A 21,194-nucleotide genomic window follows, 5' to 3' on the forward strand; every position below is an offset into this window, starting at 1 on the left:
ATGCCCTCAACACTGTCACTCGCTGAGCTCAAGCATCTCCAGGTGAGTTCTCCCTCGTTTGATAGAACATAAGGCCACTGCTGACTTCGCAGCTCCATGATTTCGCCCATCCCGAAAAAGAGACTTCGACGCAACATCAGGAGTACTTGAGATGGCGATCAGAGTCCAGGCCTGCCTGGGCGGATGATCAAGTGGAGTCTAAACTGCGCCTCGTGAGTGATCTATTACAGCTCTGCCACCGAAGCCGGTCCATGAGTTGACGTCAAACAGATCAAGGAGCACGAGCACTTTAGTATCGGCGGCGCATTCGGATCTGGCAAGTCAACAATGTAAGTCTGTCGCTATAAGCTCTCAACCGTCAGGCTCAAGCTGATCCCCAGGTTTGCAGAAATCTGCGCGTACGCCATGCCCGGTACAGCGATCCTCCTGCTCTGTCTGACCAAAGTCGGCGCAAGGATGATGTGCCAGTACATCAGCTTCGAGGTTGGCTGTACGTCCACGTCACCGCAGAACCTGAAGCATAGCGGCCGAAGCTGACCTGTTCAGTGCCTACCAAGAAAGCCGTCAAAGCTGCGAAATCCGAGCGAGACGGCTAGGAGAAGAAGGCGGACGAGAAGGAGCCACCAGAGGTTGTCGCTCTTCGCATCAGCGAGAAGAGCGAGCACATCGAGGAGGGTACCCGGATCGCCGTGATGACGGAAGGAATGGTATTCCGGGAGTTCCTGCACGATCCTGATCTCAGCCAATTTGGCCTGGTCCTCTTTGATGATTGTTATGAGGAGACGGGGTTGATGGATGTGTTGATCGGCCACGCAAGGCAGGTGAGTTCACCACTATCAGCTGCTTCCTGATCTCCCTTCTGAACGACAGCTGACTTTCTAGCTCATGAGGAGCGGGAACTCGACCCGCTTTGGCTTAATCTCTGGTCCTACCGAGCTTACCCCTTATCACTATTTCCTCTCCCTCCCGCCCGACGCGCACTACGTCCTCCCCTCTCTCCCCTTTCCGCGCGAGGTCCGATACGCCAGCTCGGCATCCGCGGTCCTCGACCTCGAGACGTGGATCGTTGACCAGCTCACCGTCCAGCTTGTCGAGACCACTGGCGACGTCATGATCTTCACGACCGGCCTCACCAGGTGCGAAAGCATCAAGAAGCGTATCTTCTCTGCCAAGCTGTACGGTCTCGAAAACACGGACATCATCGTCATTGCCGCTGCTGTCTCCAGGCAGGACAAGGAGAAGGCGATCCGCAAGCGAGGCGGACACAAGCGGCGGCGGCATCACTACCAACGTCTTTTCCAACACCATCACCCCCGTCGGCTTCACCCTCGTGATCGACACACTCCAGCGCAAGATCAAAGTCTTTGACCCCATCCTCGACTGCTATCAGATGGTCACCGTCGCCGCCTCACTCAACGAGGCCAACTCCACCGCCGGCCGGATCGGCCGCACCCAGTCTGGTATCGCTCTGCGAGCCGCTACCGAGGCGGACTTCATCGCCACTACTGTCCGGTCTCATCCACCCAAGGTGACGCGGGAGGAGTATACGGCCAACCTGCTGTATAAGCTGGCTCTGGAGGCGGAGGATCATGGGCGGGAGTTCGAGCTTCCACGTGAGATTACACCATCTACAGTACGGGCAAGACAGCTGATTTCTGCTAGATCAACCCACTCCTGCTCTCAAGCTTCGAGCTGTCACTACGCTCAAGCATCTCGGCGCCCTCACCCCCTCCAGCGGCCTCTCGTCCATGACCATCACCAAGACCGGCAAGCAGATGGCGCGATTGTCGTGCAGCCCCGAAGTAGGTCCCTCTGGCTCACATCAGGTAACAGAACTGATTAAGTACAGTACGCTCGCTCGCTCGTAGCAGCCAGCGATAGGGGATGCTTGGCGGAGATGATCCTCCTCGTCGCTGCGAATTGCACCTGTAAGTCTCAGCATATACATGAGGCGAGGATACATCAGCTGATGGACAGCCCAAGCGATTTTTCTCGCCGACAAGGAGCTCGCCGCATCAAGAATCCCTCCTCGAGTCCGAAAGGGTATCACGGCCGCGCGCCGCAGGATCGAGATGCGCGAAGGGGACCACTTTGTCCTCTACAATGCTCTTCGGCTTTGGTGGCAATGTGAGTCTAGCTTCTTCTAGTCCATGTGCGAAGACACAGTCGGACTGGAAGCTGATCGTCTAGGCTTGGGCAAGAACGACCGGAACGAAGAGCCGGCAAACCCGGCTGCTGCTTCGGAGTCGAAGGCGAAGAAACCCATCAAGCCTTCAACCAAGTTTGCAACGGAGCATGGTCTGAGAGAAGAGGCGCTGTACGAGGCGGTCGATCTAGCCAAGACACTCCGAGGTCAAGCTGGGATGAAGGGGATGCGTGAGTCATCTCGTCGAGCTTGCGTATCGTCGTCAAAGTTGGAGCTGACACATCAGTCTGCAGCGGTCTCGGCAAATATCATATCTCCCCGTACATCAACTTCAATCGCGAGCCCGTCCAGTATCTCGACCAGATGCGCAAGAGCCTACTCGAGGGGCACCTGCACCGGGTAGCCTACCGGGTCCCGAATAGCTCTACGAAAGAGTTTCATCGTATGATCGATGATCGTTTGGTATGTGGACGCTCGCACTAGTTTGAGGAGCAAGTAAAGCTGACATCGCAGGTCAGGGACGTACACCTGGAGGGACGTCCAGGCGAGCGGTCTATACTTTACGACTCCAGCCATTCATATGTCCTCTTCTCAAGTGTGAGTCCAGGGCCGCAAGTATTTCGAAACCGGAGCGGAGCTGACTTTACAGGCCAGCAAGTCTGAGAATGCCGATACCATCGTGAGTCCTTCTTTCGCTTGCCGGAGGTCAGGTTGTCAGAAGAGGAGTCTGTGCTGATACCCTCTAGACCATCAACAACCTGACCTATCTGGACCGGGAATGGTATGTCCGCCACATTGCTCTTGGATCCGCGCCGAATTGCACAAGCTGACATGTCCAGGATCGAGGGAGCTTGATCGCTCGTCCTTGCGCCCAACATCGTATCAACATCCTAATCGACTCGCATTGAACAACCAACTCGGATTCCTCATATACCCTTATACCCTTTACAACCCTTACCTTGAAAAAAGACCAGGACTGCCACTTTATACACCTTTACACCCTTACCTTGAAAAAAGACCAGGACTACCCCTTTATACCCCTTTACGCCCACCAAGCACAGCGAAGACCAGTGTCTCTGCACTATCCCATACCACTATAGTCCCACCATCCCTACCCCAAATCTCCACAACTGCCGCTTCACCTCCCATTCTGATCATTAGCGCCCCGCTCCCCCTTCTCGTTACCTCTCTGTCCTTCGCGCTGCTTCGGATCCTGTTTCATCTTTGTACTTTTCTATAGTGAACAAACGTAATGGAGGCGAAAGGAGGTTTGTACTAGATAGATTCGGTTGTAACCACTCGTATGGATCTGCCAAGGTCGAATAGGTCAGCTCAGGAAACTCTTGAGTATCTATATGAAGATACTCTGAGTGCTCAGCTATCACCCGCAGTTGCTGGGCAGTCTCATACAGCAGGACATGCATAGGGCAACTAGTGAGACACCTGCCACATCGCACATCGTTAGGGCAGGTCCGTGCGCGATTTCTGCTCCACATTCCTCGGTCTCAGCCTAGCCTCGATGACCAGCTTGGTTCTCCACGTCTGCGTTCATCTTATGCACATCATCAGGCCGGATCAGCCCAAGCACCGCCCTTCGATCCCTGCTCAGACTGATTCCCAACGAGTATGTGATCGGCCATATTCCAAAAGGTACCGCGGCTGAGCTTTCGCCGATGCTCAGCAGGCTGCGGCTCGGCCATCAACCTCGATTTCTGGGTGCAATTGCATCCTCCACTGCCGTATACCCTTGACATCCCGCCCGATATCAGATCCTAACTCCCTATATGGCGCCTCCTATCGCCGTGTGGAGCTCACTTAGACTTTGCCCGTTGCTTAGCGCTGCTTTGCGCCTTGGGGGACAGCCAAAGGAGGGCCCGGACTGCGGACGTCATCACACACACAATGATGAAACGGGGTCTATCTCCAGTCATCAAACACTGATCGATCGTTCCTGTTCCTGTTCCTAGCTCCACTCCTATCCGCTCGGACCTCTTGATACTCGGACATGACACCTCCGAAAGCTGAGCTGACTGTGCCTGACAGGGCGAGGAAAGGAGGAGGATGCGCGCTCGGACTGGCTGACGATAACCCCGGACCCCTGCTTCTCATCATTCCCTCTTCCCTCTCTCCTCTTACTGCCTCTCTACCTCTTTTCCGCCCCTCTCCTGTGCTGACAGATTCATCCCCCAACCCTCCTGTCTTCATACTTGCCTACAATGGTCAACACCGCCGTACCCCAGCTCACTCCTCAGCTGCTCCGGCATCTCGAGGTAAGCCTCCTGTTGATAGCTCGCTGGATGGATACAGCTGATACCTTCTAGCGCGTCGACCAGAGGCTGTCTGGGAAAGCCAAGACGCCTGAGCAGCTTGCTCTGCTAAATGTCCGGGACGCAAACCTTCCCATCAGGAAGGACGAAAATCTGATCCCTCTGATCCACCACGTAAGCCTTTCGGCACGATAAGTAGGTTGGTGAGGTGGCTGACGCCATCAGTACGAGACGTACCGGCACTTCACCATCGGCGGTAAGCCAGGCTCTGGGAAGTCGACCCAGTAAGCCAACGCGGGTCTGAATCTAGGGTGTTAGCTGACTATCAGGTCGACCCAGATCTTGCTTTGGACTCTGAAGCTCGCTGGAGACGGCCGAGCAGTCATGATTGTCGTTCCGGGACGATTTGCCGCCTTACTCCTGTGCGAGAGACTGCGAGCTGAGCTTGGCGGTAGGTTCCGCCTGTCACACTCACCGGCTTTGACAGTGCTGATGATGTAGTCGACGACGATGATCAGAAGGGCATCGTCGTCCTCCGCTCTCGTGACAGTAGCGGTCCCGCGGGTCCGCACGCCCGCATCGTTGTCGTGACGGAGGGCCGGTGCCTTTGGGAGCTCAAGAGCGACATCCTCCTCGGCCGGTACGCCGTCGTCCTCCTCGACGAGGTGCAGGAGCAGTCGGGGAACTCGGATGTTCTTATCGCCTTCGCCAAATGGGTAAGTCTTTCTACTCCACGCCCTTTCCTGCTCGTGCATGCCCCTCAATCAAATCTCATCAACACCAGCTGATGATCTCAGGCGATGCAAGCCAACAGCCACCTCCGTTTCGGGCTCATTTCCGGCACTTCCGACCTCGCCTCTTACCGTTCTTTCCTCAACATCCCCGACGTCGCTCACTTTACCCTCCCCGCCCTCGCCTTCCCGGTCAGAATCTCTTTTGCGGCTGAGCCCGTGGAGGACATTAGGGCGTGGGTCATCGAAAAGCTCTCCTCTTTCATCCAAAACCACTCCGGGGACGTCCTGATCTTCTCGAACGGTCTCAAATCCTGCACCGCACTCGCCAAGGCCATCAAGGCTGCTCCCCTCCCCGAGCCGGTCGACGTTCACGTCGTCTCTAGCCGGGTCAGCCAGCAACGCAAAGACGACGCTACCTCCGTCCGCGCCCCCAACGCCCTTCGCCGGATCATCGTCGGTACAAATTCACTCGAAAATACCATCACCATCCCAGGCATCGCCCTCGTGATGGACACTCTCATGTACAACCTCGCCTCGTACTCGACCGAGCTCGACCATCGTCGTCTCATCGAACGCCTCGTCTCCCGGGTCCAGATCGAGCAGCGAGTCGGACGAGCCGGTCGCACGCAGCCAGGGTACGCTGAGCTGGCGTGTACGAAGGAGCTGTACGAGATGCTGCTCACGATGTATCCCGGGTCCCTGCCCAAGGTCCAGACCGAGGAGTACACCTCGACGCTGCTCACCAACTTGGCGGTCACGTCAATCATCAACTCGCAAGGCGGTGGAGGTGTCCCAAACGGGCAGATGGAGCTGAAAAGTACGTTCACACCCGCCTCGCCATCTAGAGAGATAGCTGACTTTGCAGATCAGACCACTCCGGCGCGCTACGCTCATGCGGTAGCGACCCTGAAGGACCTGGGGGCGGTAACGGAGGATTCGGCGGGCGTCGTCCACCTCACCAAAGTCGGACGGCAGATGTCCAACTTGTCAGTCTCGCCCGAGGTGAGCCATGTTACCAGTATCAAAATAGGGCCAAAGCTGATCAGCAGTACGCTCGATCCCTTATTGCCAGCGTCCAATACAACGGTGTCAAAGTCAACGGCCGATTCCTCAACTGCACTGGCGCGATGATCATTCTTGTCGCTGCTAATTCGACCGGTAAGCTGCCGGGTCCATAGCGACTGGCGACCAGAAGCTGATCCTTCAGGCCAGTCGATCTTCTTCTCGTCCCAGGATGACGCGGAGGGGCAGTACGACCTCAAGCATCAAGCGACTCTCATGTCAGCGCAAGGGGACCACGTCAGCGCCTTTCTCGCTCTTCGAGGTTGGCTCAATAGTAAGTCCATCTGTATCTCATTATATCCGCACAATAGCTGATTTTTTAGTGCTGGAGCAGGACGACCGGAATGCACGTAAAGAGCGCCTTCGGCCCAAAACCAAAGCCCAAGAAACAGACCCCGCCGGCCGACCAAAAGCCACCCCGCTCGCCGACGCCTACGCGGCCAAGTTTTGTCTCCGAAGATCAGCGCTCGACGAGGCTGCAGATCTGGTCAAGGCTCTCACTACGCAGATGAGGATGAGCGGAATGTGTGAGTTAACTTCTTCGACGTTGGGGCCCGACTGGTGTTCCCGGGCTCGGTCGTATATGGAACGAAGCTGATCGGAAAGTCCACTTCGACTTTGACTCGCTCGCCCCTACCGATAGCGTGCATACCGAAGGCGTTCTCCGTAGTCTCATCTATGGCCATCTCCGCAAGATCGCTTTCAAGCCGGCCGCGGGGGACGCGGGGGAGTATCATCGATGGAGCACTGGGCAGGAGGTGAGCTATATGTCTCTCTCAGTTTGGAAACGAAAAGTAGACGTCAGCTAATTCTCGCAGAAACTCTTTATTGATGAAAAGTCTCGACTCTACGCTTCTTCTCCTCAAGTCGTTCTCTTCTCTGACGTGAGCTATCCTCCACTTTTTCCGTCCTCGTCAAGGAAGACGTAGCTGACTATCAGGCGCGGATGCCTCCCAAGCCCGCTTCTCCTAACAACACCGTGAGCTTTGCTGTGCTCTCCTTGACCAGAGCATATAGCTGACGCATCAGATCATCAATCAGCTTTCCATCATTGACCCAGAATGGTACGTGTTCCCCCTTTCTCTCTTTTTTGCGGGATGGGGCAGTGGCTGACTGCGTCTGTAGGGTCCGACAGATCGAGCAGGAGGTCTTGGGGCGGACTTCTCGTTGAACGCTGATCGTGCTCAAGTACTCGTAGCATCACCATCAGATTCGGCGTCGGCAGCTGGGGGTTCTTTTGATTGTATCAAGTCCGAGTGGTTTCAATGGCAGATAGCGTTGTATCTCTGTAGAATAGTATGGATAACGATAGATGACTCGATCAGAGTGGCACTTGATCTTGAAAGAGGAAGGCTTCAAAGCTTCATTTGATGACGTTTCCCTAGTGCAAGAGTGGAGATGGCGAGTCGATCACGGCCCCGTCTCCTCAGAGAAGCGAGAGGGGAGGGCTTGGGGCGGTCGTGGAGCGAGGTGACGAGATGATGAGATGATGGGATGATCATCTGATGCTGGACGTCAGTGTTCCCGTCTTCAGCCAGATGACGATAGGTACGAGCATCATCAGCTCGATTAGATAGGTCCGATAGGTCAGTACGCGTCAGTCTAGCAAGACGGACAAGACCTCAGCACAGACCGGGCCGAACGCCTGATACACCGCTGACCGCTTGCGCCCTGATGATCCCCAACTGTCTGGATCCGTTCTTCCCTCCTCGACCCAACTCTAGACCCCTCATCCCCATCCCCTGCTGAAGCATATCCAGCTCTCGCTTCAAACCTCCATTCCCATCCCCAACCTTATCCCTGTCCCTGCCCCAACGCCGGCGCGGACGCTGACTGTCATAGCCCATACCCATACCCAACGTCAGACCCCAAGACCCAAGACCCAAACCCAAACCTGAACCTCAGCGTATGCTCATGATGATACATGCGGCCAACCCTTTCCCCAGTCCCGTCGTCATCCGCCAAGACTGTCTTCCGGATCGCCACACCCTCTACTCCCTACTCCCCACGCTCTGCTCCGACTCCGACTCGATTCGACTCGGGCCGATTATGCCTCGGTAACAACCGTTGTCTTTTCGCTGACGTACACACCTAGAGAAATCAGCTCAAGTCCCGTTCCATGCATCAGGGGAGCGCGCCCCGCGCTTCCGTACCATCAAGGAACTTTCTAATCTGCCTTATTAGCGATGCTCTACGTTGTTGTATGAAGCCAGAGGGTCCAGAGAAGGAAGAAGAAAGTCGGTGAGGTTGAGGAATGTGGAGTTGGGAATTTGAGACATGATTTTTGGGATTTCGGATTTCGCCGATGGGGGTCGACGAGGGGAGTCCGGACGATGCCTGTAGACCTCCTCGGAGGCTAGCAGAACCTCCCTGAGTCCCAGCCATGACCGCCTCCGACAGCGAGACCCTGCCCCTTTTTTTCCATATCCGCCTGACTTGACCTTACTCCGATATCCTCATCCCTCCCCTCTTTCCTATATCTTCCCAGCACTCGTCCCCCGTACGCCTGGTCCCATACGCATCCCCTTCCCCCTCCCACCCAAGCCCAACCTGACCCAAACCCAAGCCTCAACCAAAACCCAACTCACATCCTTGTTCTTGACCCGTGTCTTATCCGTCAAGCTCGCCGCCGACTGCGACACCTTCTCAATATCGTTCCCCTGGATGATGAGTTCATCCTTGATGTCCGAGAGCGAGACCTTGGTGCCTTCGAGCATGGGGCACTCGCGGACAATCTTCTCGCCGAGGAAGTTTCGGATTTGGAGGGACGTTCCGTCGTCCGAGGGGATGGCGTTGATGGGGAAATGGGCATAGACGAGGCGCATCTTGTAGAGGAAGCCCTGGGTCGTCAGCTCGGGACAAGGCATGGGTTATAGAGAAGAGAAGGACAAACCTTGGTGACACCAGTAATCATGTTCTCAACCATCGACTTGACGGTACGGAGGCACGCAACGTGCTTCCTGGCGCCGTGCCAGACGGTGAACTTGACGGTGTTGTCCTTTGCGGTCTTGACCTGAGGGATTAGCTCGAGCGCAGAGGGGTCAAGGGTTCCGGGTGTCTGTTCCGGTATTCCACCGCTAAGCTCCGTCCGCCTGTTCCATTCCATGTTCCGCGCTGCCCAGTAATCCTAATCTTCGCCCGCCCCCTGTATCCCGTCCCCTCTACAGTCGCTCCGCTCGTGCGCCAATACTCACCACCTGGATGTCCATCTGGATGTGCCCGACCCGCTTGACGAGCTTGCCCCTTGGGCCCTCGACGGTGATGGTGCGTGCCTTGGAGACAACGGTGACCCCCTCGGGGATCGTGAGCGACTCGACGGAAGTGATGTCCTTCATCGTATCGTAGTTGTCGATTAGGTGGAGATGGTAGAGGTAAGATAGTAGAGGCAGTCTTGGAGCTTGTGCTTGTGCTGCGTCGGTGCTCTCCGCAAAAACAGCCACACCCACCCAGAGCCACGCAGCCAGAGCCAAAGCAAAGGGCCACAGCCACGGCGATATAGATTAGATCCCGCAGGGCCAAATGAGACTGTGGCGGGCCATGTCGGCGATAACCTATCGACCGACATTCACGGCACATACCGAGTCCTCGCGGGAGTATAATTTAGCCGAGGCTTCCGTCGGGTTATTTTTCGGCCGGCTGTTACCGCGCTCGGCCGAGATCGCGACTCGAAGCGTGATCACGCTATCGATAGATATCTCCTGCCTATCACACAACTTCTATACCAAGTCGCTCCATACAGCTCATCGCGCGACCAAGCACAGGTGACCTGGACGATAGCCACCCTACATACCGAGTTGACAAGCTAGAAACACCCAGACCCAGCTGCATCAGCTGTATGAACCCCGCCCGCCTCGCTCGTCTAACCTCCACTTTTATCGTCAACCTTCGCTCAAGCACACCCGCTGTGCTCAGCTCGCGCAAATACTCTACTCCCGCTACCAAGGATACACCAGCGCCTCAGATGGCGTCCAGGTCGGCGACCATCCCGCAGGCGGAGCGGCTGTTTGATGGGAACATGCACAAGTCGGATGTTTGGTCCATCTTCACGTGAGTTCAGGTCTATCAAGCGCTACCTGGCCAGCTCTACGCCGATGGAGTGACAGTTCTCAAGAGTCTGCTAGGCTCGAATCGTACGCGTGAACTACAGCTGACAGTCAGCCCCGCCAATGTCCCCGCAGACACCATCAACCTCGGCCAGGGGTTCATGAACTGGGCTCCACCCCGGTGGATCATGGACGGCCTCCACGAAGCCATGACGTCCGAAGTCATGATCAACCACTACTGTCACCCTCGGGGCCGGCCAAAGCTCATCAAGGCGTTGAAGAACCACTTTTCGCCCAAATTTGAGAATCTCGTCAAGGAGGGCAGGGAGTTGAAGGATACCGAGATCATGGCTTCGGCGGGGGCGAACTGCGGTAAGCTGTCCTTGCGCTTCCTGGCGGACGCCTTGGCTGATCCCCAGGCACGTACGCCGCACTGGTCGCCCACGTCAACCCAGGCGAAGAAGTCATCCTCTTCGAACCCTTCTTTGACCAATACTTTGCATCCATCAAATTCCAAGGCGCCAACCCCGTCTACGTCCCCCTCCACCCACCCACATCCACCACCGGCATCACCTCCGGCGCCGACTGGTCCATCGACTTTACCGAGCTCCGGAAGGCCTTTGGACCCAAAACAAAAGCCATCATCGTCAATACGCCACACAACCCCATTGGCAAAGTCTTCACCCGGGACGAATTGACCAAGATTGCCGAGCTGTGCGTCGAGTTCAACGTCATGTGCCTCGCGGACGAGGTGTATGATTGTATGCTGTATGATAATGTGGAGCATGTAAGGATGGCGAGTCTGCCGGGGATGTGGGAGCGGACGATCACGATTGGGTCGGGAGGGAGTGAGTATGGTTCAGCTCAAACCTCAACTTGGATTGTAACTGACGGACAGAATCGTTCGCTGCTACCGGATGGAGAATCGGTATGTCCCCCTCCTTACCTATCTCCTCCTTCTCTTGCTAATCCTCAGGATGGCTCATCGGCGACACCCCCCTCATATCCGCCACCCTCGCCGCCCACTCCCGCCTCGTCTTCTGCACCAACGCCCCCCTCCAAGACGCTGTCGCCCTCGGTCTCGACCACGCCGCCGAGCACTCGTTCTGGGAAGATCAACTCTCGGCATACCAAGAACGCCGCGATATCCTGTGCTCGTATTTCGACCAGCTCGGCCTGAGCTACACGAAGCCAGAAGGAAGCTACTTTGTGTTGGTGGATATGAGTCCGGTACAGGTGCCCGAGAGCTTTGAGGTGCCGAAATTCTTGACGGATGGAGGGAGGGGGAAGGACTTTGTGAAATGTTGGTGGATGTGTCAGGAGATTGGGGTGGTGGGGATCCCGCCCTCTGAGGTGAGTTATGGGTCTGGGTTGGGTCGGATGGGGAGCTGGGTTAAGGGGTGATGGGGTCACTGAGGGAATGTTGGGGATAGAAGGTTGGACTGAAGTGGGGATGGGGATAGGGCGACACGAACATCCAGGAGGGAGAGGGATGGGTCCAGATTGAAGAAGGACTTGAGCTGACTTCCAGTTCTACTGCAAAGAACATGAAAAGATCGGAGAACGTTTCGCTCGATTCGCATTCGTAAGTCCTATCCCTCACCTCCTCTCCTGCCCGACATCGACCACTTACTGTTCTTCTTGTGAGTGAAGGTAGCTGACGCTTCAGTGCAAAGACCCAGAACTCCTCCATGCCGCCGGCAAGCGCTTGCTCAGGCTCAAAGAGTACATGGATCCGTTACACAAGACCGGGGCGAACGGGGCGAACGGGACGGCTGCATGATCGGTGGAGAAGCGGAGGGTGTTTTGGGGGATGGGTACTGAGGAGGCGGAGATGAGGTGATCTGTGTGTATAGGAAGATCGATCTGGGAGTCATGGCTGTATAGGAGTGGGGGCGAGCGATTGGACCGCTGGTATGCACCAGGCTGGCAATACACTCATCGCGCTCACCATACTGACTGGGCTGATTGAGGCATGCCTAGCAGAACCGCTTCGGTGACCCTAGTTGATCACCTGTCAGGATACTGATCACATCGCTCGATAGACTCAATCGCAGCACTGTACATGAACTGAGAACCCTTACTGGACCCTAGACGACCACCGCACTCCTCACTCCACCACATGCCGCAACTACCCGAAGATCTTCTTGATCTCCTCTTCCTCGACCAAGCGGACTCCTTCCGGCTCAGATTCTTCCGTGACCAAGCCGACTTCTTCCGTCTCTGCTTTGTCGAACTGCTTCATGAGTGCCCACTGTGGCGACGCAGAGTGTGAGCTGATTGCGTTCATCGCAGCCTCGGACAGGACCATCCTCAGCGGCTGAGGATCCTCCACAGCATCACCAAATCCAGTCGTCACACCATCAGTCATCAGGGTGAATTGGATGTCGTTGGAACCTCTGACCTTCGCAATGGTCATCCTCAGGGTACCGGACTCCGTGTTCGTATCCACCTCAGTATACGGTCCAGAGTCCGTGATGGGCACCGCCCCGCGGCCGCCCTTGGCCCGCTTGCCGGCCTTGCCCTTCCTTGCACCGGGTTCGACGTTCATGAGATCACCGTCCTCGTCGGTCGTCCACTTCCGCTCCGCCCTGAGCGTGTTTCCTTTGTTGAGATTCGGCCAGTCGTGAAACTGAAGTGTCGTCGTGGAGAGGATGGGGTGCCTGTTGCCGCCTTTCACTTCGGACGCTTGGATCGTTCTCGTCAAAACCTGGAATTCCCCGTCTCTGTAACCGACTGCGATGGCTTGAGACCCCCTCGGGTCCTCATCTACACTGAGCTGTGACACTCTGACCTCGGTTGCTCCGCCCTCCGCATCCGCATCTCCCATCACGGTATCGCCGTCGTCGTTCTCGAAGGTCAAAACCGGCAGGCCGAGATAGCCCGGGAAGTAGATGACTGCGGTCAGCCCGCTTGTGACTTCTCCCATCTCCTTCGCGGACAAGACCTTCACCCATACCGGTCCCTCACCGCTCGTCCTCTCCCCGCCGGACACCTCGGCAGCGTGCATGGTGACCTTGTACGCACCAGGCTCGCCTTTCACAAAGCTGACGTGGATCTGACCTTTGGGCGCGTTCGTGCTCCACTGGATATGCTCGACTCCGGCCGACTGGCTCTGCCCGGAATTCGCGTCGCCTTCGACGCTTTCTCCCTCGCCTTCGCTGCTCTCGTCCTCGACCTCGCCACCAAGGGGCTCCCATTGTTCATCGATGACGATAGAATCCGGAAGCTGTGCTGGGATCATGCCATTCGAGGGCGCGAGCCCAGTGACGGTCGTCTTTGCAGTGACTTGGGTGTCGGTCTCGGAATCAGCCGCTTCGACAGAAAGAGTGAACTCGGCTTCGGTCGGATTATGCGAGTACTTCAAGAACACAGTCTGCTTCGGCGCCGAAGTCCCCCATGGGCCAGGGGCGGCGTCGCTGTGGTCCATGGACGCCATGTGATGTTGTGGGTCGGATCACGGAGGGGAAGGAGAGAGGGCTGGCTTTCGATGTGCTTGACGCAGGGAGAACTCGCTGATATGGTGCAGCAGGGTTGGTGGCGACTGGCGATCGAAGTGCACAGAAGTGAGCGGCGAGGGGAACTGGGGAAGACACACCTCTCGCGGGGCTCGGTATATAAGGTCCTCTTGCCAATGGCCAGCCCCGGTTCAGCTCCGACCCCCGGTCTATAGCTCTGATCCTTTGAATAGCTCTTACGCGTATCACTGAATCACCCTTTTTGAAGCTCGGGGAATATGCTCGTGGCGTGCTCAGGCGTGATGGGGGAAAGCTAAACAAAGGAGAGCGGGAAATCTCGTTTTGTCTGAACCTCCGATCTAGTGGCCACGGAGGGGCTGACCGTGCAGATCTAGATATCGTGGTCGACTTGTAGTAAGCCGGACCCAATGAGCCGTACACAGTCGGTCCTTACTCACGACATGTCCTGTAGGTCAGACTACCCCAGGAAGCGGATAGGTCTCCTGCAAGTGCGAGGCTCACCACTGGAAACGGGTGGCGGAGTACAGGACGCCACATTGCTTCGATCGAGTAGAATGGCATAGGCGCGGTCTGCGGAATACAGTCATAGAATATCGCTGCCACACTTGGCTCAGCTTGAGTTCAGGCTCGGGCTCTCATGATCAGTGGTCCTGTTGCAGAAAATGTGTCGCATGAGGCTGAAATCAAAGTGCTCGGAGCTGGCGACAAAGGTTGCTGTATCCTCCTGACAGTTCCGAGTGCTGTGGAATGCCACTGGGATGACTGGACGGCACTGAGCATCCGGATTCGAGGAGACAGGTCTCGACGAGTGTCTTATCCCTTGCGATAGCTTATTAGCTTGGCTGGACAATCTCGAGAATAATCAACGGCCGTATCTGAGATGACAGAGATGTCATCACGTGCACCTAATGCATTCTTCCTCCAGCACGAACGAGCCGATCTTGAAAGGGGAACACAGAGTCGCCATCACCAAAGACAATACTACTCGTTCCCACCCTCTTGCCGGACGTTGTCATCGGGGATGACGGTGCGTTCGTCCCTGGACCCCTGGGCCTCGTCGTCGGGCACGTACACACGGCCACCCTCTTGCGCAGCTCCTCTGGCCTCTGCCTGGCCTCTCTCCCGCATGGCGCGGTAGAAGGTAGCTGCATCCCTCAATCCCAGGGAAGATGGCATTTCGAACCTCACCTGCTGGGCTTCCGCGCTGCGTCGAATGGCGCTGCATCTCGACTCCGAAGGGTTGGAATCCGACGTGTTTGGGCAGGAAGTCGGCCGGTGTGTCGTACACTCTGCGATCCAGCCATTCCGAATGGCCAACTGCAAGGTTGGAACAACCGTCGTCACCACATAGCCCTGAGTGAGGTTGATCTGCCTGGAAAAGGCTGCGGCTGGCACGGTGACCAGGGTAACAGTCCGCCGCCCATGTACCTCACAAGGCTGGGATGCCCATGGGTCAATCGTCTCTTCAGTCCTGGCAGCGGTCCCGGAGGAGCTGGCCTGGGTTGTCCCAACATCGTCTGCCATGATGACTGATGTTCCGGTAAGGTGTGGGTTCTGTTGTGAATGGAAAAGGGGCATGTGGACAAACTGTTGTCTGGGTCGATGTGAGGCAAGGCAAAGGGATTGAGGGGTGGCAAAAAAGACCCCCCGGGCCCAGCTTATATCTTTCCCGAAGAGCGTCGATTGCGGACGCCTGCACCGCCTCAATCTGCCTCTCCTTTCGCATCTTGCTGCATCAGCTGCGTACTGAAAGGGCGTCCGCAATCTAGTGAAACACCAAACGCAGAGTGGCGCAAGCGCCACTTTCGTCGTATTTGCCACCCCGCCCGACTCAAAGTGCAGTCCAGCGCCACCAGGGGTGCCTGGTCAAAGGGACGAGACGACACTGGGGTTACAGACAGCAGATCAACTGTTCACCAATTAGGTCTCCTCGGGCCAGATCCGACTTTACATAGATTGCTGTTGTGGATGATGAAAGGGAAGTGCAATCTAGTCAAACGCGATCTGGCGCAAGATCACAGCTGGGAGAAGATATGCATTGCTGTATCTTGTTCAACTGCCCATAGCCCGACCTCCGCCGCCCTAAACGCAGCAGTTGACCACCTGCATTGGCTCTTTATATAGACCCTATGGTGCAAAGAAAGGCATTGTGAGGGGAAGAGACAAAGAGCACGGGGCATAGTCCGGTATATATTAGGCCCTGCACGATGCCCTTGCCACTCCTCAGCGCTCACGCCTGATCCCTTCATACCCTAGCCTTGCCTTCGGGTGAAAGGACAGCGCAATCTACCCATACACGTATGGGCACATCGGCGAAAGCGCCACTTCCCCTCCATATCTAGATCTGGGCGAACTGCCTATCCTCAGCCTTTCTAGTCTGGCAGAAGGATGCCGCAGTTTAGATAGCTAGGGAGAGACCTCGGCTGAGCGTGGCACTTGCTGCCACCTTGAATGATTTCCGCCACTTCATAGATCCGTGATCCTTCCTCTGCGCCATGCATTCGTGGTCAACAATTCCAAGGCAGGCTTGCCTGGTGTCCGTCGCCGCCGTGATGCTCAGAGCTTGAAGACCCTCCTCTGGGACATAAGCATGACGTCTAATAGACCGACGGACAGTGGGGCGCTTGGCTCGTAATGCGGTCTCTTGCCCAGTTTGAGGGATCAGCTGAAGTCATTTGCAGAGCTGCTCATCGATTGCGATGGTCTGACGTGCTAGTCCAAACCTCCTGGTTCGATCAATTAAGCTATCTATCTCAGGCTCAAAATCATTCCGACAAGAGGGTCATGGACTGTATGTAGCAAGACGACAATACGTATGCATGATGCTGCCTTATGACCATCTCGCCGGACCACGGAATCAGCCAACTCGCACACAGTCAACCCCCTTATCCCTGCACGCCCCCATCCCTGCGGAGTGATCAAGCACGGAGCGTTCTGGTTCGCCATGTACCTTTCCCACAGCCAACTGCAGTTGGCACAGCCATAGGGAGGATCGCGCGGGTGGTTGGTGCCTGTGATCACGACACTGGTGGACTTAGTGTACGTATCCCGAGCGGTCTGTTGGGAGGTCACGCTTGTCTCCACGACCCGACCGTCAGGCAAGCGAGTGCTTTCACCTTGGAAACTGTCCTGCCCTCGGACCTGACGTGTAACACTCGTCGTGCGGGTTCCGATGAGTGGGCATTCGTTGTAGTCGTACCGATGCTGCTCCAACCACGGATTCTGTACTGCTGACGAGCCTTGGGACGCCTGGTCCTGGCCGTTGCAATTGGAGTTGCTGTCGCTCATGACGGATGATCACAAGAGGGAGAATGGAGAAAGGCGCGGCTTGGACTGTCAGGCAGCGGTACTTGGAGGAGCGACGACTTTGCTGAGTGGCGAGTAATGGCAGTACGTATGGTAAAAGTCGAGGAAGGAGGAGTGGATGGCAAGCTCCTGTTCGCTAGCCCAGCTTACACGATCTTCAGCGTCGACGGCCTGGGCCCAGTCACTCGCATCAAGGCTCGAGATCCTTGCATTATAGATCTGCCCCGTATTGCGCTGGTCAAAGGAATGAATAATCTAGTCAAACGCGCCACGATCAATCATGGTCAACGGGTAAAGCGGCGGACGTATGGAGCTGGTGGCTTCCAGCACAGGCAGCCGACCCGTCCTCGCCACTCTAGCCCGACTCACCAGCGAGCCATGATGTCGGATATAGCGACAAATTCCACCCAGATCAGTAGACCGCCTCGAATTGGCCCCCACCACTGCAGCTCGCTTGCAGTTTCACGTCCCTCGGCACATCCCTGGCTCTGGAGGGCTAGCTCAGTGCCGGCGTCATCCCGCTCGATAGCCAGTGCATAGTGTCGCATCCGGTCCAGAGTATACGTATCCCGCGATGCTCTCTGAGCTGAGATCAATACCCGCCACAGCGCCTCCACCACAGGTAAGGCGATGCATCATCAGGAGATGGTCAAATCGTGCGTTGTTGTAAGTAAACTGCATACATGAGAGGGAGATCAATCTAGGGGCTGACCCGATGCGATCAAGTCGTGAGCTTTGACCACCGCTTCATTCCGGCTTGAATCTCTGCCATGACACATGTGGACACTCAATTGCATGCTGAGAGGTGAGTACCATTTAGAGGCTGAGCTGTGGCAGTCATCTTGGACCTTGGTTGACGATCTACGCTTCCTCCTGTTTGATGCGAGGAGGACCACCTCTCGAAGACCCCGGACCGCCTTGGCTGGATCCGCCCTGGAACTGCGGCGGCCGCAACGACACTGCGCTTCTGTGCCACTGCACAGAGGGCACCCAGAGCGACGTGTTGACCGGCGCGGTCATCACCTTCTGGAATCGACCGCGCTGGACGTTCCTCTTCATCCATTCGCACGACTCGCACCTTGGGTCATTGTGAGTCGTATACGCAAGCGCGGTCGGGTCATTCAGTATGCCTGACAGTTCCTGCACGGGTCCCACGTCGACGCTGTGACCCGTAGCACTGTCCACCAGAGAGGCCTGCACTTCAGTGGACACAGGAGTCTGTAGGATGAGCCTGTCCCACCACAAGCAGCAGGTTCGCTCGCCAGTCTGGGGATTCCAGGACAGGTCATTGGTGGGATCGAACGTCGCGGTGTAATTCGTTTGAAGACGCGGGTAGGTCATACTGCTTGAAAGTGTGTGCGTACAGGTTGCGCGTTGCTTGGAAGAGGGGGATGATGCTTGGAGCAATTGCAAGTAGGAATTGAGTGAACGAAGAAGGAAAGTATGAGAGGGGGGGTCGAGTGGCGGGTGGCGAATAATCCATGCCAGTTCCCCTGATATGCCCATGCAGATCCAGGGCGGATCGCGCCTTCGATATGCGCCTCGCCCAGCATCCTTAGATGATCTATCCCGTGGTCAGCACAGCGAAAGGACTGCGCAATCTAACGATACGCGTAAGACCTCCTCGGCAAATACGGCGGCTGTACGGCCGGACCATCACTTTGTAAGCCACTCAGTAGTCAGTGTAGTAAGTGTGTATGATCGAGCGAGTGGCAGCGGCTCGGTGTCAATATGAAGTTGACTTCTCTGCATGTAGGTCCCAATACTCGCTAATGTATACACAACAATAATATCTACCTGATGATATGCCCAACGCCCATATACACTTGATGGCTACCTTTTACTTCCCTCCCTATCTGCGGTCCACCCCACGACCCGCTTAGATGGTGTACCTGAACCAGTCCACCTTGTCTCCATCATCCTCGTACGCCTTCTTCTCCTCGGCAGTCCATGCGTGTCCGCGGTTGGCGTTCCGCTCGTCCTTGATTCGGTTCTGGCGGGCGAGGTACCACTGCATAAAGGCGGCGGTGACGATGACGATGGCGCAGTAGGCGACGTTGAGGGCGTGTCCCTTTTGGTAGAGCGGGCGATCGGTAGATGGGTAGACGAACGAACTGATAACACCACCAGCCTGGAGACGTTAGCTGAGTCCAGAAAACAAGGGGGGAGCGAGGGAAGAGGTAGGGTAAGGATCGGAAGGATAGGTGAAATAAAAGAAAGCAAAACTCACGTTACCGAAGGACACAATGATAGCGGCAGCGGTACCCTTGCGCAATGACCCGCCCGAGTTGTTGGCACCCCACGAGACGACGACGGGAATGAGGGGGTAGACACCTGCGGCAGCGAGGAAGAGACCGGCAAAGTTGGCTTGCGAGTTGTTGTTGGTGAGGAGCAGGAGGAAGCCGACCATGCCGACCGAGGCGCAGACGATAGCGACGATACCTCGGCGCTGGATGCGGTCCGAAACGTACCCAGCGGCGACGGTGGTGAGAGCGGCGAGGACGTAGGGGGGTACGGACATGAGCTGGGCGGTAGCGGCGGTGTAGCCGAGGTTGGCGGTGAGGGTGGGTGAGAAGAGGGAGAAGCAGTAGACGGGCATGAGGGCGCCTTGGAACATGACGGCGAACTGTGGGTCAGCGGGGATACAAAGAGGGGACAAGGGAAGTGACTCACCATCCAGACCTTCCAGTCGAGGAAGGCATCCTTGACAAACTTGAGCTTGAACTCGGAGGAGCAGCCGTCGTTGTCGAGCAGAAGCCGAGCCTGGAGGAACTTGCGCTCGTCGGGAGTGAGGAACTTGGCGGTGTCGGGGTAGTCGTACAGCATCCAGAAGGAGGCGATGGCAACGATGACAGTGGCGATGCCTTCAAGGATGAAGATCCACCTAAGAGTCAGCGCAAGCCCGATCGTTTCGGCGAGACTGAGACTCACCGCCATCCCTGGTAGCCAGCGATACCGTCCATAAAGTTGATGACACGGGCGAGGAGACCGCCGAAAGCGCCGGCGGCGGTGGCAGCCGAGAAGAAGAGCGCGATACGGAGGTTGATTTCGTATCGGCGGTACCACTGGGTGAGGAAGAAGGAGACACCGGGGAAGAGACCGGCTTCGGTGATACCGAGGAAGACACGGGTGACGAGGAGGGAGTTGAAGTCCTTGACGAAGCCCATACCGACCATGACGACACCCCAGGCGAGCATGATGGTCGGGAGCCACATGGATGGGCGCCAAGCCTGGGCGTCAGCGAAAAGTCCATGCTGCAGGGAAAGAATGGGGCTGACCTTCATGACCATGTTGGATGGTACTTCAAAGATAACGTAGAAGGCAAAGAAGATGGCGAGGCAGGCAGAGTATTGGTTGGGGTCGAGTTTGAGGTCGACCGAGAGACCAAACAGGTTGGCATTTCCGATGTTGGTACGGTCGAGGAAGGAGAGGAGGTAGAGGAGGGAAAGCCATGGGACGATGTGGTAGTCGCTGTTGGTCAGCTTGGCTCTGGTCGCGTAGCAGGGGGCATTAGAGTTACGTTTTGCGGAGGAGCTTCTTCTCGTCGACGCCTCCTGGATTCTCGATATCGCTCACCGAGCCAGTCGCGGGTGAGTTGGATCCATACTCGACGTGCTCTGCGCCGTGGATCTTTTCGTCAATGTCGAGGTGTTGGGACGTCATTGTGAGTGAGTGAGCGGTGGAGGAAGGGAGAAGAAGAGGAAAGCGAGAGAGATGGGCGGACGGGGAGGAGGGAGATGGGGGTCGTTGGCCTTATATATGAGTGAGCGCGCACAGGGCACACAGTCAGCACGGGGGGCAAGGCATGGCATGGCAACCAGCGCTGTGGGTCCCCGTTCTTGGCACGGTCCATCGTTTCCCCAGCATGTCTAAATGCACCCTGATCGCGGCCAGGAACAGATCTAGCGAGAGCTATATCGGGCATAGCTTACCCCTTTGAGGCTTTGGGCGGTAAAAGTGCTTAACAGAGATGGTCGATAAGCAGCGAAAAGTCTGCACCACCGGCTATCGGGCAGCTATCGGTGATCGGACGTAATGCCGAAAGTCAAGGGACTCGGTCTAATTCGGCAAGTTTCACCTTGTTTCAGGGACAAAGGTTGCGGGTAGAGTTATACCCGGGGACACGGGCCCCATGGGCATTGGTCATGCCCAGCAGG

The 21,194-nt window shown here is 56.5% G+C and overlaps 7 protein-coding genes across 7 annotated transcripts; 5 read left to right on the top strand and 2 right to left on the bottom strand.

Moving 5' to 3' along the window:
* On the top strand, positions 1-3,001 carry MKK02DRAFT_40215 (uncharacterized protein; the record flags this gene model as incomplete). The annotated part of the gene is made up of 17 exons (XM_053091014.1): positions 1-42; positions 93-212; positions 271-329; positions 381-490; positions 547-563; positions 597-821; positions 883-1,180; positions 1,227-1,613; positions 1,663-1,802; positions 1,850-1,928; positions 1,978-2,127; positions 2,191-2,376; positions 2,433-2,608; positions 2,660-2,743; positions 2,796-2,825; positions 2,893-2,927; positions 2,986-3,001. 17 exons carry the CDS (start codon positions 1-3, stop codon positions 2,999-3,001), a joined length of 2,154 nt encoding a protein of 717 aa, XP_052949663.1.
* Positions 3,002-4,362: 1,361 nt separating this feature from the next.
* Positions 4,363-7,380, top strand: MKK02DRAFT_29852 (P-loop containing nucleoside triphosphate hydrolase protein; the record flags this gene model as incomplete). The annotated part of the gene is made up of 15 exons (XM_053087922.1): positions 4,363-4,416; positions 4,468-4,587; positions 4,639-4,697; positions 4,743-4,864; positions 4,915-5,129; positions 5,211-5,964; positions 6,013-6,149; positions 6,197-6,305; positions 6,355-6,483; positions 6,533-6,736; positions 6,816-6,967; positions 7,028-7,093; positions 7,150-7,188; positions 7,239-7,273; positions 7,335-7,380. The coding sequence occupies 15 exons, from the start codon at positions 4,363-4,365 to the stop codon at positions 7,378-7,380; spliced, it is 2,241 nt and encodes a 746-aa protein (XP_052949664.1).
* An 876-nt stretch (positions 7,381-8,256) lies between these two features.
* On the bottom strand, positions 8,257-9,544 carry MKK02DRAFT_19561 (putative 60S ribosomal protein l9; the record flags this gene model as incomplete). The annotated part of the gene is made up of 5 exons (XM_053086111.1): positions 8,257-8,300; positions 8,363-8,381; positions 8,798-9,049; positions 9,103-9,222; positions 9,404-9,544. The coding sequence occupies 5 exons, from the start codon at positions 9,542-9,544 to the stop codon at positions 8,257-8,259; spliced, it is 576 nt and encodes a 191-aa protein (XP_052949665.1).
* Positions 9,545-10,170: 626 nt separating this feature from the next.
* On the top strand, positions 10,171-12,035 carry MKK02DRAFT_19413 (pyridoxal phosphate-dependent transferase; the record flags this gene model as incomplete). Its single annotated transcript, XM_053086092.1, has 7 exons — positions 10,171-10,256; positions 10,368-10,624; positions 10,672-11,100; positions 11,151-11,180; positions 11,229-11,605; positions 11,784-11,837; positions 11,922-12,035. 7 exons carry the CDS (start codon positions 10,171-10,173, stop codon positions 12,033-12,035), a joined length of 1,347 nt encoding a protein of 448 aa, XP_052949666.1.
* A 339-nt stretch (positions 12,036-12,374) lies between these two features.
* Positions 12,375-14,125, top strand: MKK02DRAFT_29855 (uncharacterized protein; the record flags this gene model as incomplete). The annotated part of the gene is made up of 4 exons (XM_053087923.1): positions 12,375-12,523; positions 12,548-13,013; positions 13,161-13,818; positions 13,944-14,125. 4 exons carry the CDS (start codon positions 12,375-12,377, stop codon positions 14,123-14,125), a joined length of 1,455 nt encoding a protein of 484 aa, XP_052949667.1.
* A 2,438-nt stretch (positions 14,126-16,563) lies between these two features.
* Positions 16,564-17,577, top strand: MKK02DRAFT_29857 (uncharacterized protein; the record flags this gene model as incomplete). Its single annotated transcript, XM_053087924.1, has 2 exons — positions 16,564-16,907; positions 17,076-17,577. The coding sequence occupies 2 exons, from the start codon at positions 16,564-16,566 to the stop codon at positions 17,575-17,577; spliced, it is 846 nt and encodes a 281-aa protein (XP_052949668.1).
* A 1,339-nt stretch (positions 17,578-18,916) lies between these two features.
* MKK02DRAFT_19315 (high-affinity nicotinic acid transporter) lies at positions 18,917-20,700 on the bottom strand (the record flags this gene model as incomplete). The annotated part of the gene is made up of 6 exons (XM_053086074.1): positions 18,917-19,168; positions 19,268-19,663; positions 19,711-19,921; positions 19,969-20,267; positions 20,316-20,508; positions 20,558-20,700. The coding sequence occupies 6 exons, from the start codon at positions 20,698-20,700 to the stop codon at positions 18,917-18,919; spliced, it is 1,494 nt and encodes a 497-aa protein (XP_052949669.1).
* Between the last annotated feature and the right edge of the window lie 494 nt (positions 20,701-21,194).

Source organism: Dioszegia hungarica (assembly GCF_025882075.1).
Source record: "Dioszegia hungarica strain PDD-24b-2 chromosome Unknown MKK02contig_2, whole genome shotgun sequence".
NCBI lineage: Eukaryota > Fungi > Basidiomycota > Tremellomycetes > Tremellales > Bulleribasidiaceae > Dioszegia > Dioszegia hungarica.